The sequence below is a fragment of the Hibiscus syriacus genome, unplaced genomic scaffold (assembly GCF_006381635.1).
Source record: "Hibiscus syriacus cultivar Baekdansim isolate YM2019G1 unplaced genomic scaffold, ASM638163v2 tig00111403_pilon, whole genome shotgun sequence".
Taxonomy (NCBI): Eukaryota; Viridiplantae; Streptophyta; class Magnoliopsida; order Malvales; family Malvaceae; genus Hibiscus; species Hibiscus syriacus.
In genome coordinates, this window is record NW_024063083.1 from 428,420 (window position 1) to 446,106 (window position 17,687).

General features: G+C 36.5%; 3 protein-coding genes across 3 annotated transcripts; 2 read left to right on the plus strand and 1 right to left on the minus strand.

The window, feature by feature from the left end:
* The first annotated feature begins 1,664 nt into the window (after window positions 1-1,664).
* LOC120162735 (probable prefoldin subunit 4) lies at window positions 1,665-3,404 on the plus strand. Its single transcript, XM_039172820.1, has 3 exons — window positions 1,665-1,769; window positions 1,875-1,988; window positions 2,958-3,404. The coding sequence occupies exons 1-3, from the start codon at window positions 1,761-1,763 to the stop codon at window positions 3,216-3,218; spliced, it is 384 nt and encodes a 127-aa protein (XP_039028751.1). The 5' UTR covers window positions 1,665-1,760; the 3' UTR covers window positions 3,219-3,404.
* A 441-nt stretch (window positions 3,405-3,845) lies between these two features.
* On the minus strand, window positions 3,846-4,967 carry LOC120162711. The gene is made up of 2 exons (XM_039172809.1): window positions 4,358-4,967; window positions 3,846-3,955 (listed from the first exon to the last, which is right to left on the minus strand). Exons 1-2 carry the CDS (start codon window positions 4,965-4,967, stop codon window positions 3,846-3,848), a joined length of 720 nt encoding a protein of 239 aa, XP_039028740.1.
* Window positions 4,968-7,261: 2,294 nt separating this feature from the next.
* On the plus strand, window positions 7,262-10,248 carry LOC120162650 (receptor-like protein kinase ANXUR1). The gene has a single exon (XM_039172761.1). It carries the CDS (start codon window positions 7,617-7,619, stop codon window positions 10,176-10,178), a length of 2,562 nt encoding a protein of 853 aa, XP_039028692.1. The 5' UTR covers window positions 7,262-7,616; the 3' UTR covers window positions 10,179-10,248.
* The last annotated feature ends 7,439 nt before the right edge of the window (window positions 10,249-17,687 follow it).

Genomic DNA, 17,687 nt, shown 5'->3' on the forward strand with positions numbered 1-17,687 from the left:
TTTTCTCTGCTTGGTTCATGTGTTCTTGATGAACACATGAACGCCGCCGTAGTTCCCAGACTCCGGCCACCGTATGCCGCCTCGTCGGCCACCGCGAACGGCGCTGACCGCGGTCCTCGGCGGCGAAAATGAAAAAGCTTTTGTTTTTTTGAAAGGTCTTCTTGCGTAGGTTACAAAAATCCAACTAGTTTTTTTAAACGGGCCTCGGGGTCGCGTAGATCTAGCAAAATAGCTTCGAAAGCAACCCCCTTGGTCCTCGGCCAAAACGTTTTTTGTCGTTTAGAATCAAACCAGAGTGAAGGAAATACATACATACAAAGTAAACAAGAAAGGTACGAAACTTTTACCCTTTATTTTGCTACGAAACGATTACAAAATGTCGATCTCTGAAGTTACTTTGCTTGTATTTCACTAATGAACCCTCGTAATGTTTGTATGTGCGGGCTGTCGTGATGATCTCGTGTGTTCGTCCAGTGTAAAAAAAAAAGATCCCCCCTGAGTGTTCTAGTTACATGTATTTATACAAGCCTACTTTAGAGTTTTAATCCGAGTAAAACTCGGTTTGGTTGTTGAAGTCCTAAACTAACACGTTGCCTTGCTTGTTGTTGGTGGTTGGCTTCGTATGCTTTCCTTGCGCCGGAGGAATCGGGAAGTTGGAGGCGTGGGAACTTCGGGGACAGTTGTAGCGTTGACCGGCCAAAACGGCGCTGGAATGGGATGAAAAGCTAGGGTTTCAAAACCCTAGCTGATTTGGTGTGGGTCGTTGGTCTACTGGGTCGAGACTGGGCTGCTGCACTGGGCCCGGGTTGCTGCAAATGGCTTGTAAATTGTCTTTCATTGGACCTGTACCCAAATAAATCAACAAACAATTATATGTATTATAATATGATAATATATATATATAGCGTAATATGGGTGGACGAATTTGAGTGTCTTCAACATGAAATCTTGTAAATTGAGTCAATTATATAGTCATAGCCGTGGAGTGTGGGGTTTGAATGTATAGATGGTTGTGATTTATTCTTTGTTTGTACAAGTTGATTGGTTTTCTGACAATAGAATTCATATTCATCTAAAAAAAGCTTGACCCTTTCTTTACAAATACAAATTAATATGAAATAAATAAGTCTCATACAAGAATGATATGTAATTATAAATCAAGTCCAATGTCTACATTAATTGCTATTACATATAAAACTTGGTTACATTAATTTTTTTATTGATGATGCTGAATTTGAAACGGTGAATGGTTGAATGATTAAAAGTTGAAATTGAATCAAAATAAAAGGATTGATAAACAAAAAGACACATTTTTATATAAATATGTCAATAATTTTATATATAACTGATTGAACTTGTACTCAATTAAACTCGAAATGACTTAAAAATTCAACTATTTAATTAATTTAAAATTAATATAGACCTAATTTAATATTAACCTGAACTGATAATGACTTGATTCAACTTATTATAGATCTAAAATAAATATAATCTAACCTAAATTAAACCAAAATCGAATTTAATTTAAACCCGAAATAATTTCGAACAACTTGGACCTTATAATTGAAAAATGACCGACCACGTAGACTAGCATAAAATTCAAGTGAAGAAGCCCAATCACGTTATTGAATAGACAAGCCCATAATTGTCGGGTTCAAAAGCTGAAAAAAAGAACCCGATATTGAGTCGCTTCGAGTTGTTGAAAATCCGAGAGAGGGAGCTGCTCTGGTGGTTATTCAGAAACATCAATCGATCCAAACATGCAACAGGTATGGGTATTCTTCAAAAACCCTTATCTTAGTTAAATCTTTTGTTTGTTTCTTCGTCCTTCTCATTTATTTTGCGATTCTAAAACGAAAAAAATGATCCCCAAGGGTACTGGAGCATCTGAGACGGACGTTACCTGGGAAGACCAGCAGAACATTAACAAATTTGGAAGATTAAACAATCGATTTCATGAGCTGGAAGATGAAATCAAGTTTGTCAAGGTATGTATTTTTCCTTTTGGATATTGAATATTTAGTTTGTTTTGATGTGGGTGGGTCGTCAGGTTTACAGAAAACTCAGTTTCATTTTTGGCTAACTTGATGGTTAAGTTTGTTTGCTAGTGATTGCTTTGTTGGATTAAAACTTGGTTATTTTTAACAAACACGCACAAAAATAAAGGAAAACACTAAATTGAATTTCTCCATGCATCATTTCATTTTGGGCGAAAAAAGGTTGTTTTTTTACTTTCACTATATGTTTCATTTATCCTTATCTTAAATATCTGAGATGTAGAATTGATTTTGCTGATTCACTTATATTTTTGAGAATTCCTTTGCTTCCGTGGGATTGTGGAAAAAACAAACTGATTTCTGGTAGATTGGATAATGTTACCTGCCCAAATTAGGAACTGGCATTAATGTCAATACTGATATAATGTCTCCTCTCAACTCTTAAATCTCTTCTTTTCTTCTGCAATATCCTTTCCCCTCTTGCAAATTCCCTTGCTACTAGTGGATATTATTTTGTCCCAATCGGTTAAATCCCTTTCGGGAGCTTCACTCTCAGAAGATGAATTTGGATATCAAGAATTGTAAATTGTGTGCTAAAACACATAAATATAACATTCGTGATTATTTATTGAATTCATGGATGTCTATTTTCTTGTGAATTTGAAATTTCTTTCGGTATTTGTGAAAATTGAAATTCGTGTTCTTGTTTTTTTTTCAAGGAAGGAAAAACTGAAACTGCATCTTCTCATTGATTAGTCTTAAACTTTGTCTTCGACTCTCCTTTTACTAAAACTAGTTGCATCTGACCAAATTGCAATCATTGCCGTCGTTTTCATGTTTTGGAAGCTGTTCAGATTCATTCAAATTGCTGTTTTAACTCCATTGAAATGTGAGTACAATCATATGAGTTTACATATTCTGACCATAGTTTTCTTTTTTCTTTTCTTTTGGTTTTCTCAGGAAACAATCGATAACCTAGAGGATGCTAGTAACGAGTTGATTCTAACTGACGAGGACGTAGTACGGTTCCAAATTGGAGAAGTCTTTGCTCATGTCCCCAAGGAGGAAGTGGAGACCAGGATAGAAGAGATGAAGGAAGTGAGCAGCAAGAACTTAGAAAAATTTGAGGAGGAGAAAGAATCAGTAGTGGCACAAATGGGCGAGTTGAAGAAGGTTTTGTATGGGAAGTTCAAGGACTCCATCAACCTAGAAGAGGATTAATACCCTCAGTTTGTTTTCCTTTTCCTCCAAGTTTGATTACTACTTGCTTTGTGATTGATATTAGAGCATTAGCCATCTTTTATTTCGATTTTAAGGTTTGTCACCCTATTCTCCTCCGGGATTTCCTCTTTGACATAAACCTATAGACAGATCTATGAATGAAATGAACTTTTGAAATTGTTGCTTCACTATCTTATACTAGAAACTTTTTAAAGTGTTGGATCATGTATGAACCAACTTTTGAAATTTTCGGGTTTCTCCGGTTCAACTATGATGCTAGTTCTTGATAGGACTTTATTTAACACTAAACTGATGGATGGAGCTGTTGTTAAATTGCTTATTAGCAGGATCAATATATCACTTTGGAGTGGCATATACATGAAGAAAAAATCCCCAGGTTTCAAACAGAGGTGTTGCAAGAAATAGTCAAATCATATATTGAAAATTGGTCATAAATCTCGGGGTCGTTCAGCAGTAACCTCTTTATAACCAAACTTTTCTTCACGTCCAGAGATGCAGCACCGTTTTCCTTGATTACGCATTTTTTATTCATTGAATATCCTAAAATAATGAAGTCAATTTCTCTCTGTTTCCTGGCTTTTTCTTTTCATTTTTTTTCTTCCGACTCTAGACCTGTACAAAGCCAACCCCACTACTTAAAGATGACTGCATCACGGAGCATGCCACTGCTTGCGCCCAATGCCTAAGCTTTGTCTTCACTTGCTGTGGATCTTCCCCTGTAATTTGGAAATTGTAGCATTTAATAAACATTGCAAGCAACCCAATCAACTTTAGCTTATTTTTCGTATCAATATGAAAGGTGTCTATGATTCGGAAATTTAAAATTCCAAACTTTCGAAGTTCATTGAATGGTAATAGAGAATGTTATTTTTCTTAAAGGTCTTAGACTCGAGCATTTATGTCTGTAAGATGTGTGTGCATTGTCGATAGTTAAGAAATACTATAAAGAGATGATAATCATCCCCATACTAAAAAAATAAAAGTTCCAAACTTTCTTAATACTATCACTTTAAAGGTGATTGCATGAACCCAAGTGTTAAAGTTGCCGTTCACATACGATGGTACTTTGCTTAATATTTCATTTCACTTTTTTGTAGTTCAGACATTGAGACATTTACCGGGGCTGCAAATTTTCCAATCTTGATCACTCTTGGGACTTCCAAAAGAAGATGACCTTAACGATGATACCGATGATGATCGTCGGCTATGAGGTGTCGAAACCGGGCTAGGAGAGAGCTGACGATTTACAGCAAAATAGAGGTCTAACGCAGGCAACGTATTGCAAAGCTTTTGGCCTTCTTCCTCGTTGAATCCGAATCCGAGCTCAATGCAACCTTTTAGTTCATTCAAGTCTTCATCGGTTATCCCATTCCGTTCTGCGATCCCGGTTTTCCCTTTCTCCTGACGAAGAATCTGGCATCGCCTTCTCTCCCACGCAATGTCCCTGGAAGTTTCCAACATCGATAATTGCTTGGATAGGTATCTCCTGTTTTTCATCAAAGACGGCACCCCTATCATCCGTTGCTGTTCCTCGGTGTTCTTACCTCTTTCCTGACGAAGGATCCGGTTCCTTCGCTCCCAATCGATGTCTCGAGACGTCTCACACATCGATAACTGCTTCGATAAACATCGGTTGCTTTTCATCACTGGCTTCAAGGGCATATGCTGAAGTTCTTCGGTATCGGATTCGTATAACGATGTTGATGATGAAGATGATACGTCCACCATTTTTTTTTCCTTTTCACTAATTAGTTTTCTTAATCTACAATCAACCCAAAAAAAAACGAAACCCAAAAAAAAGAAAGAAAACAATAAGCTTCTTTGTCTCCTATCTTGTCCCTAATAAATGGAACAAAAACAGAAGCTTATTGTCTCTTGGTGGCCACGGTAAACTGGAAAAAAAACAGCCGATGAAAAGTGAGGGACGAGGGTGGGTTTCTGGACGAATATAAAATAGCTATATATTGCAGATTTTCGGGATTTGTTTGTTTGTTTTTTCTCTTCTTCTCCTTATTAACTTTCGAATTGGTTAATGAAACAACACCAGCCCAACCAGGTTGATCTGGTTAGGATTTTAGAGAGCTTTAATGGAAAAACTAAGGGTTAGCATCTGTTAAGGATTTGATTTGTTATTCCACCATTCATTTATAACTGTCGATTTTGCAAATTCCTCCAACAATATGTTTATAATTAGCGAGTTAAAAAACCCATTTTTGGACATTGGAATGTTTGGTAGAAGCTCAACTACATTCTTGTTAGATTCTTTTCCTTTTTATATAGACTTGTTTACCTTATATACTGTTTTTATACTGCTCAGCAGCATTTTCGGATGGTGTAAGGCGGGGGGGGGGGGGGAACCCTAAAATCACAGGACTACGACACATTTATGTTTCTGTACTTTTTGCAACAGAATCCTGCAAATTGTATCTAGTTTCAAGTCGATGGACTGAAGGTGAAGTGGGTGGGGCACCATTGTGTCTTAAATTTTCTTATATTTTATATTTTTTAATTATACTTTTTTATTAATAGTTTATTTTTATTTTTTTTAAATTTTACAAATTTATCATCTACAAAAATTCATACGTCTGTTTCAGATTTTTACATGCTAATTTTCTTTTGTAAAATATATATGAATATTATAAGAATATGATCTTTCATTTACGTAAAATAAATAGCTTAAAAGACTTAAATCTTAATCAGTTATTCTTTTTGAGTTTGAATATTATTATAAGGTGTTTGAAATATGCATTCAAGACGTAACCAATATGAAAAATCAAGGAGAGCCCAATTATAAATAGTAAATTAAAGATGAAAGTTAGATTTAATAATTAAATTATTAATTTAAAATATAACATAGAACGGTTAAAATTCAAGGTACGATTTCATGGGATTTTATACATAAGGGCCTCCCTAGGATTAGAATGTTATTGTGGTTAATTTGTAAAGGAAGGCTGCTTTCGAATGAAGAGCGAGCTCGGAGACATCTTACCTCGGATGTCAGCTATGCGATGTGTGGGGGTACCCTGGAATCGACATTACATGTTCTAAGGGACTGCCCTGCGGCGAAATCTACTTGGCTCGCTGTAGTTAGACCGGAGCATTATAGGGAATTCATGCACATGGATTTATTTCCTTGGATTCAACGTAATATTACTCAACTTGGATACTTCTCTCGTAGAGATGAGCACTGGGATTTGCGGTTTGGTGCCATTATTTGGAGTTTATGGGCAAGGCGGTATAGCTTGCTTTTTTATGAAGATTTTGTTGCTGGAGAGAACATTTTATACTGAAATAATCGGCTGGTGAATGAGATGGTGAATTATCGGTTATTCTCGAGTCCAAGAATGGTACAGTGTTCTTCGAGTAACCAGCATAATGGAGCGTGACAAGTACCTGCTGAGGGGTGGTTTAAGTTGAATTCTGATGGAGCGAGACACACCAATCTAGGGACAACCTCGTGTGGGGGAGTAATTCGGGATGAGGAAGGTAAATGGATCAGTTATGATGATTTCGTAAGAGTTTTGGTCGCAGGAGGAGGTAAGTTGGGTGAAGCTTCGTAGACGACAAAGAGCGGCGATCGGATGGGTTTAGAGGTTGAAACGAAGGTTTTTAAAGTTTTAGATTATTTTGAAATTTATGTGTTTTTTTATTAAAAAAAAAAATATATATATATATATATATATATATATTATTTTTTAATTTTATAATTTTTTTTAAATTATCATATTGTGATATGTGTTACTTAACGAAGAAAATTAACAGTCCGTCACGACATGACCCATTTTAAGTAACGGAATGAAACATTAGACATTAAACTGAAACGAAATAAACATTAAGTATTAAAATGGAAAAACGAATCTAAATTAGACAACTTTTGTATATTTAAACGAAAAAAAACATGTTTAGCAATTAAAATGGAATTCAAACAATTTAGAACCGATGAAATACGTTTCTCACTCTCAATCATCGATTTCCAACTAATTTTGTAACAATCAATCATCAGGTTTGAACCAGTAAAATGGAAATCAAAACAGGAAAAAGAAATTGAAGAAAAACTAAAAAATGAAACAATAATACAAAAGATAATAAACCCTTCTTCTTTTTTCCTGGATTGATTCCTTTAATCCCAGGAAAAATAATAATCATCAGGAGTCTTTGGCAATGTTTGAGTTCCCATGGGAGTATAGAGATGGATTAGGTTAATCCCATTTTACTTCAAAGAACAGACGAAAAAGAAAATTAGCCTTTTCAGGCGTACAGGAGAGCTGTTTGTTGTTTTTTAAAAAATTTCTTTTTTCGTCTTCCTTTGTTTTCCTGTACGCCTCCATTGAAGGTTTCTTGACTGTTTTATTTTTCCTGGGATTTTGGACTCTCTCCATGAAAAACATGAACTATATTGTGATTTCAGTTGTTGGGTTTTCTCTCATTTTCAATGCTGTTCTTGTTTCAAGCCAGTCTTTGGCTATTGATTGTGGGGCAAAGGGAGGCAAAGATGAAGATGGAAGAACATGGGTAGAAGATTCCAAATATCTGGCTTCATCTGGAGATTCAGTTCAAGTTCAAGCTGGATATCAAGACCCTTCTCTTCTTTCGACGGTGCCGTATATGAATGCCAGGATCATCAAATCCCCAGCAACCTACAAGTTCTCCATCAAATCAAAGCAGCGTTACCTTCTCAGGTTCCATTTTTATCCTTCCACTTACGCGAATTTCAACGTCTCCAATTCCTACTTCGCCGTCACCGCCGGAGATCTCAAGTTAATGAACAATTTCAGTGCCGCCATCACATGTCAAGCGCTCACACAGGCTTATATCGTCAAGGAGTATTCCTTGGCACCTTCGGATTCCGAATCTTTAGAGATCACTTTCACACCTTCGGCTAACTATTCCAACACTTTCGCTTTCATCAACGGGATCGAACTGATCGCGATGCCGGACTTATTTGGGATGATGAGTTTGATAGGTTACGGTAACGACATTAATGGCGGGAACGTCATCGACGCCTCGTTGGAGAATATGGAGTTGATGTTTAGGCTGAATGTTGGTGGACAAACCATTCCTCCGGGTAAAGATGTTAGTGGCCTTTTGAGAAGTTGGTTCTATGATGAGCCTTATATTTTTGGTGCTTCCATTGGAGTCACTAATCAAGCTGCTAAGGATGTTCGGATCGATTACCGGAACGTGTTGACGGCTTCGGCTCCGGAAGATGTTTACAGGACATCAAGATCAATGGGGAGGGATAATAAGATGAACTTGATGCACAACCTGACGTGGGTGTTCCATGTTGATCCCAATTTCACATATATGGTGAGACTGCACTTCTGTGAGTTTCAATTCGAGAAGGACAACATGAGAGCTTCCAAGTTTTACATCAATAATGATACAACTCAATCCGAGGGACTTGATGTGATTGCTTTGGCAAAGGGAAAGGGGGTTCCATTGATCATAGATTACGGAATAGCTGTCACTAATGACAGCATAAAGCTTGAAGGGGTCCCATCTACGGAATCAAAGCCACAGTTTTATGATGCTTTTCTCAATGGACTCGAGATTTTCAAGTTAAATGATGGGACCAAGAGTTTTGCGGGAAAAAATCCCGAACCTTCCGAGATGATGCTTCAAACCGAGAACGAGGCTAGGTCCTTTTCTGAGCCCAAGACCGATTACGTTGTCGTCGGAGCTACCGGCGGGGTGGCTGCGGCTTTTGTCGCCGTTGCTCTATTGCTTTTCTTCTACACAAAGAAGAGAACAGTCCATGGTGTTGAAACACATTCCTCTAGTTGGCTACCGGTTTATGGCAACTCCAGTGTTGGAGGAAGCAAATCCAATAGTAACAATCTTGCCACACTGGCTCAAGGTCTTTCTCGCCATTTTTCCATATCCGAAATCAAGAAGGCCACCAAGAATTTTGACGAATCTAATGTCATCGGTGTCGGAGGGTTCGGTAAGGTGTATAAAGGAGTTGTCGATGGAGGTACTAGCGTGGCGATTAAACGATCGAATCCGTCGTCGGAACAAGGAGTGAACGAATTCCAAACTGAGATCGAGATGCTTTCAAAGTTGAGACACAAGCATTTGGTGTCTTTGATTGGTTTCTGTGAAGATGGTGGCGAAATGTGTTTGGTTTACGATTACATGGCCCGTGGTACTTTCAGGGAACACATTTACAACAACAAGAAACCGAATTCGAATCTGTCGTGGAAACAGAGGCTTGAAATCTGTATCGGAGCAGCCAGGGGACTTCATTATCTCCACACGGGAGCTAAGTACACCATCATTCACAGGGACGTCAAGACCACAAACATTCTCTTGGATGAAAAATGGGTTGCCAAAGTCTCTGACTTCGGCTTGTCGAAAACCGGTCCCGACTTGAACCAAGGCCATGTGAGCACAGTGGTGAAAGGTAGCTTTGGTTACTTGGACCCCGAATACTTCCGAAGGCAACAACTGACAGAGAAATCCGACGTTTACTCCTTCGGCGTTGTTTTGTTCGAGGCATTATGCTCTCGACCGCCTCTCAATCCTAGTCTTCCTAAAGAACAAGTCAGCCTTGCAGATTGGGCACTTCGTTGTTGCAGCCAAGGAACTCTAGAAAGCATCATTGACCCTAACTTGAAAGGCAAAATCGATCCGGAATGTCTAAAGAAGTTTACAGAGACGGCGGTGAAGTGCTTGTCCGATCAAGGGATTGATCGTCCTCACATGGGGGATGTGTTGTGGAACCTCGAGTTCGCTCTCCAACTGCAAGAAACAGCGGACAATACGAAAGGCGGATCGAGCAGGGGGAGCGAGCAAGGAAGTGTCCATTCAAGAGATGATAGTAGTGTAGGACACCGAAGAGAACCGAGCGGGCATAGTCTTGGCAATGAAGTAGAACTGAATGAAGGGAAGGATGAAAGTGCCATCTTCACTCAACTTGCAAATCCAGCAGGGAGGTAGAGGGAAACTGCTAAAGGCCAATTAACAAAGGAAGCCATAGAACTCAAGCATTACAAAACCCAAAAAAAAAAACATTCTTTTGTTTACGTAAAGAGGGTGATGTTCATATTGTTTTGTATTCTGTGTTATTGTTTTGTATTACATATATAATAAAAAATTTGTGTTTTCATCAATATTTACCATGTTATAATCTTGTATGGAATATGGCTTTACTTAAAAAAAAAAGTTTATAATATGTATTATATTCGGATATTACTTGGACTAATGCCAAGATAGATTTTTATAACAATAAGTCCATAACAAAAAAAATGTAATAATTCTTTATTAAAAGGCTCCACTTTTACAATGTTTATGTAGAATCGACATAAACTAAGGAATAACCAGTATACCGAAATTATAACTGTGTATGCAGAATCTAAAAAGACTAACGAAACATCGAACTCAATAAAAAGCAACATACAGGACAAACAATATCCTACAATTATAATGCTTCCTTCCCAATAAATTTCATATAGGAAAAGGAATAACAAGCATCTCTGAATTACATATCCTACAATCACATGCACTCTTACAAAAGGAGCAAATAAAATTGGAGGGAATATCCAACATCCCGAGATCGAAACGCTGAGCATCTACACTCGATATTCAATGAACATGAACACCATCAAAATAAAAATCAGTATCGAAAATAGGTTTAAAATTGAATTTATCATATTGGTAGGCGCTATAAAAGAAATTGATTAGTCGAAGTATATTGCAAGGAATGATAGTAGCACTTGAAGTGCGGTCCTGAAACCAAGAGGAAAAGGTTTGAGGAGGGCTAATGTTAGGAAAAATGTTACGATGAAGACGACATAGGTTGGAATGTAGGGAAGAAGAAAGGTGATTTCGGACATGACCGATTTCCCAGAACCTTGGCATTATATGATCTTGTGGTGTGTTTTTGCCTTGCCAAACACCACCGGGCGGGCTGAGAGTGGCTTGGTAGGTTGCTATTAGAAGCAGTCCTAAGATTTCCAGTGTGGATCTTTGCCGGTCCATACCGTGAAAAATCATGGACGTCGCCTTTGCCATGTGCTTTTCGCAGCTTGTAATTGAAGTTGGAAAGTTGTGGGTTAAAGCAATGATGCAGAATACTAATGCTTTCTGTGTTATTACGTTGATGTGCTGTAATCCAATGCCGTCAAAACAGCCCTATTGGTCACATGCTTATCAGCCTTGCATTCTAATAGTTGTTTGATCATCTGGGGGTTGGTTCTTGCTCGCAGTGCAGTGTTGCGGTTTTCGTCCTTCCAGTCAATCACTTCCCGGCAAATACTCTTTCTTCCTGTCCCTGAGCGTTTGAATTAGGACTCGGAGGACTTTGAGCCCATCAATATGCACGGGGTGCGATTCTCGGTTGTGACATCTCTGATACATCCGGACAAGCCTCCAAAAATCTATCCAACAGACCATTGGCGTTTCCGACTTTACTTATACAGTGCAAAGGAGATTTACCATTCTTCCATCTTTATACCTTTTTAATGGAAAAAAAGGATAAATGTCTCCCGATCTCCGTCCATGGTCTTGGTAAAAATTGACAAAAGTTAAAGTTGCAGATCATTAAACATTCGAATTCAAGACACATCGTATAAATTGTGTGAATTTTTTTAGTTAATTATAGTTTTAATTTGAGGTAACCTAATCGTTAAACTAATTATATTTTTTATAATAATTAATTATGATTGTAATTATTAATATCATTCAAACTAAATGAATTATACAATTCAATATTTAATATAATTGATATTGATTATAAATAGGTTGAAGTACACAAATACCGCATTATTGAGTTTCCGACAATTAAAAATTACAAAATAATCCCTTAACTATAGAAAGTTTCTTTGTTAAGTCATTCGACTATTAAAAATCACAAAATAATCGTATGATATGCTACATTTGTCAAACACGTGAAACTAAAGCTGGTAATAGAAAATCAATTTATTAAGCCATGTCATAATGCCCGTTACAAATTTAACGGTGGAGTGACAAAAAAATTCAATATATAAAGTTTAGATATTAAATTGATTTTTTTTAAAAAATTTTAAGTAGCCAAAATAGGAATAAGTAGAAAGTTGAGTAGTGAATTGTGTAGTTTACTCAATCATCAATTGGTAATAGGGATGGGCATGGGTCAGGTTTCGGCCAACCCGACCCGACTCGAAAATTTTATATCCTTCACCCGATTAGACCTGAAAAGTACCCGAAAATTTTATATCCTTCACCCGATCCGACCGGAAAAGTATATATCTTCCACCCGATCCAAATCCGACCCAACTTTTTGAGATAAAATTCGAACCCAACCCGATCTGACCCAAAATAATAAAATATATTATTTTTTATTCAATAAAAAACAGTAATTTAATTAAAAATAATAATATATTGATGGCTATTATTGTAATTATTCTTAAATATATAAGATAAAATTATATTTTTTTGGGGTCGGGTCGGTTGAGTATTTTTCATCCTAAACCCGAATTCAACCCGAACATCACCTTTAAAAAAACCCGATCCGAACCTAAATTTTTTTAAAAAAACTCGACCCTATTAGGTCAGATCAAGTCAAAACCCATCGAATTTAGGTCTCATGAGCAACAATTAAAGTGACGCAAGAGAAACGCGGTGGACTCATAACCCACAAGTCTCTTTCTTTTGGTTTGATTTTTTATTTCACCAATTTGGGCTTTGTGGGCATTCTAATATGGGTTTGGTTTTAGACCGTCAGCAATTCTTTTCTTCGTCATGTAAATCTATCCAATACTATTCTCTTATAATTTTGTTTTTTTCTTCAAGATTTTAAACAGTGCATATATAAGAGAAAAAAAAGAAATTACTCGTCGTTAGGACACATCCTCCAGTGATGTAATACGGTGAAGCAGGTGTGGGTCAAGCTTACTAGCAGAACAATCGGTTTGATTCGATGGAATTCAAGAAGTGGATGAAGGTAAGCTGTTGCTCAAAGAAAGAGTTGGGAAACAGACTGGAACGGGGGATACTTTTCTAGGCTGCCATTTGGGGTCTATGAAAAAATAGGAATGATAGTGTCTTCAGTGGCAAAGAAGAAAACCCCAGCAGAGTTGCATACTATGCACATAAGTTGGCAAGAGATACAAATACAACACTGATGGCTTCCAATAGAAACATAACCAAAGAACCAACCTGGGTGAGTTGGAGGGAACCTCATGATGACAGCTGGATTCTTAATACGGATGGGCCGTACAAAGCGACCACAAGATTAGCCTCACCGGGAGGTCTAATCTGAAATGACGAGGGCACTTGGATGGGTGGCTTTATGATGCATATTAGAAGAACGAGCAGTGCCATAGCAGAAGTTTGGGGAGTAAGACAGGGCCTCATCCTTGCGAAATCTCTTGGGGCGACAAAACTTATCGTAAAAATAGATGTGAAATGGGTAGTCGATATGTTTAACGGTGAAGCGAATGAGGAACATCTCGAGAATAGTCGATATGTTTAACGGTGAACTGGATGAGGGACACCTCGGGAATGTACTACTAAAAGACTGTCGAAAATTCTGCAAGAAGGATGGGTCTACGAGGTTAGTCACATTTGACGAGAGGAAAATAGATGCGCGGCCGACTATCGAATATGACAATGAATCAACCGGAGAACGTCCAGATTTTATTAGAATCTCCAAACGAATTCCTCCTCTTATGAGGAGCTGACGCTAGCGGTGAGGGAAAGTTAAGATTGCAATCTCTACGATGTGTACCAAAAAATTGTTGGATTCAATAAGTATAGGATCTAAATTATATATTTTTGGTATTTATTGAAAATTAAGTATTGAAAATAAATATATTATTTTATAAAAATAAATCTGAGAATATCTTTTTTTGAAAAAAAATAAAAGTATTTTTAACAATATTCAAAATTAGTTTAAAATATTATGATTTTTGTTTCTTATTGAGTGAAGGTAATGAACTTATGATGTTAAAGTAAATAAATTAATACTAGATTGAATTATTTTTTTTTCGATGATGTATATAACTTGTTAATATTTATTATTAGAAATTGAAAAATTAATTATTAAAAGGTTTTTTATTTAATTTTTTTCCAGTTATTACCAAAAAATAATTTTTTGGCTGGTAACATAATTTAATGGGATATTCTACACATAAAATTCATCAAACTCACTCCATACAAGCATATATAAATATCAGTTATTGACTTTGATTTATTTATTTTTAATAAGATAATTCCCAAAAAAACCCAAACGAAATGAAAAGGGAACAAACCAAAGATGAAGACATAGTGACGAAAATACCCTCAAACACCGTTCAAAAGTCCAAACACTCGATCCAGGCATCGACAATCACTCTTGTGCCCCTGTAATTTCCCAATCTCGTTCCCTTCCCTCACCCCTTTTTCTGCTTAATTCCCGATTTTCTCCCGGAAAATTAAAATCCCCTTTCTTGCCCTTTTAACAATTATTACCCGCCAAAACAAACGAATCCCAACGTTTAAAACTTCATCTGCTTCATTTCCTTGCTCAACTTCATTTCAGATTCTGTTCCCCACCAAAAACCTATCTTTCTTCCCCCATTCTAGGCCGTTTTCTCGCTTCGACGTTTTGTTTCTTGTGTTTTCTTTTTTATTTTGCAATACCCACCTCGGTTTTTTTGGCTTATTGAAGATTACTGTTCGTGTATTTTTTTATTTGGGTTCATTTGAGTTTCAGCTAGGGTTTCAAGTTTCAGGTATTTTGACCTTCGTTTTTGCGGATTTCCCTTTTTTTAATGTTTCAATTGATGGGTGTTCTTTATTTTTGCTACTTTAGTGGGGGGTTTCCTCTTAAATTTTAGTCTGGATGAAGTGATTTGAAGTTATTAACTTTTAAGGGCTTTCAAGCAATCTGCTTAAAGCTATCCTTCCCCTCCCCCCTTTACCCCCCTCTGGGAATTCCTGTTTTAGGAGGTTTTTGGGTGGTTTTTATGTTGTTTGATTGATTGGCAGCTTGGTTTTAAAACACTGAATGCGTTCTAATACGTTTAGTGTTCCGATAGTCGATACGTGATGCGTCGTATCACGAACCTGATGTGTCAATTTTCACAAAATTTTTTTTTTTAAACTTATTTTATATTTTGTAAATACTTATATATCAAAAAAAATTTAATTAATACAATTTTTTTTTAAATTAATATCAAAAATAATTTAATAATACTTCATAAATATTAAATAACATAATATACAAATACGCGTAGGAAAATTAAAACAATCAAAAGATAACTCAACAATAGTCCCCACTTCCCTTCCCCCTCCCCACAAAGTTCTTTAAATTTTCTCTAGTCACAAACTAAATGTTTTCAAGATTACCATCATTAAATCCGAACACGTCTCTATCTCTCTCGTCATCATCAGTCACTCTAATGTCTTACTCCATCTCATCTTCATCAATAAGAACGAGTCTTTTTCCTTTATCATTTTTTGATGGGCCGACCACATCATTATCTCCTCTTCTTGTTCCTCTAGTGAAATGACTTGGCTCATTAATCCCAGAAGCTCCACCCACCGCATCACATGTAAGATCATCATCAAGAAACATTAAATCTTTTTTATCTTCATCATTTTTCATTCTACCCATCAACCATTTATTACTTTCATCAATATCATCCAAAGCAATAGGATCAGGGTTCCCTTTCGACGTTGCAATGAATGATTGAATTTAAAATAACTCTTAATATTTACATATGTTATAATTTTGCTCCTGATTATAGAAAGTATATAAAAGTAAAATTTGTATAAAAATTTTTAAGATTTAATTGTAATAAAACCTACAGTAAAAGAAAAAACAATTAAACCCTAATGAAAATTTTATGCTCAATTGAGGTCTTCATTTAGCTAAAATTAACTTTGAAGTTTATAATACCATTTTTTAATATTTCGGAGTTTATAATATTAATTTTCAATATTTTGGAGTTTGAATTAAAATTAACTTCTAATTTTGAAATTCATTTTAGGTTAACACCTCTGTTTGGTATATACTTTTATCCGGACAAAATAAGTTACTATTAGGGTTAGAGAGAAACAAAACTAATTTGAAACTTTTCAAACTATACAGGCACATTGATGGATTGAAGTTTTTTGTTTTTTTTTTGTTTTTTTGACCAAGAAACGTCTGCTTTGATTAAACTAAAACAAAATAAGCCAATGTCTTAAAACAAATGCAAGCCAGCTGGCTAGTAATAAAGGAAACATCAAGTTCGTGAAACACACCCAAACAAAGTAAACAAATCAGTAAAAACTAGCATGCCTTTCAGTTCCTCTGAATTAACCAAGTAAAAAATGATGAAGAGAGCGATCTTCAGAGAAGTAGAGAAGAAAACAATCAATACTTCCATCCTTCGTATACCCATGCCAAGAATCAGATATAAGGAGGGTCTAAGTACATTCGATCTTCATCTGCTTGGACTTCCACTCGTCGCGAGGCTTCCTCGATCCAATAAGTATCTGTGAGTTCGTGATCGTCGTCCATCGCCAGGAGGTGAGCTGCCTGGTTACTCTTTCGCGGAACAAATTGAAACGCACATGCATCAAAAAGATTAATCTCGTTTTTGTGCTTCCCAGATGAAAGCACTGACTTTTGAAAAATCTTCATTCGGAGAGGAGAGTTTAGAGATGACTGCGTGAACAACCGCCATGGCTTCAACGAAAACGAAAAGGTAACCCTTTGTTGAGTTCTCCTACATGCACCCATTATCTAACCATCTTGATTTCGAATAATAACACAAGTAACTATTTTTTTGTGGACTTGCGAGAAACTATCATCAAAATTTTACTAAACGCATCGGCCCGCATCAGACCGCATTATGTATCTCCTACCGCATCAGACTGCCAGATGCATTTTAACCATCGCAACGACCGCATCACGCATCAGGCGCGCCTGATGCGTGCTTTTTTAAACCAAGATTGGCAGTTTCTATCTTTTTTTTAATTTGTTAGTTTATTCAGTTAGTTTAGTCTCGGGGTGTTAAGTTTATCTTTGCTGGTTTTCTCTCTTCCCCCGCCCCCCCCCCCCACACAATATTTTATGAAGAATGTATGAAATGGGAACTTATTTTTGTTCGCTTAGAAACCGAGGGAGAAGAAAAGTGAAATGTTAGCTATTTGTGTGGTTATGTAATATGTTGAACTCTTTGGTCAAGAAATACTTGGCACAAAACAAAGCTTAATTGCTTTGTTTAGGGATATTGAAGAAGTCTAATTGGTGTTAAGTTTATGTGTTTGTTATGTCCTTTTCCTTAACATTTGGATTTTCTTGTGATTCATTATTTGTATTGATTTGTTTCCTATGTTGGTTAATGTGGTAGTTGTTGAAACTCGAAACTAAATTTTGTTCTGTGCTTATTTTCTTTTCATGATTGGTATACTTCTTTGATTATTAAAATGATATTGTTGATAGAACAAAACTTACCTTTTGGTCTACATTTGAAATATTGCAAAATAGGTTGGATG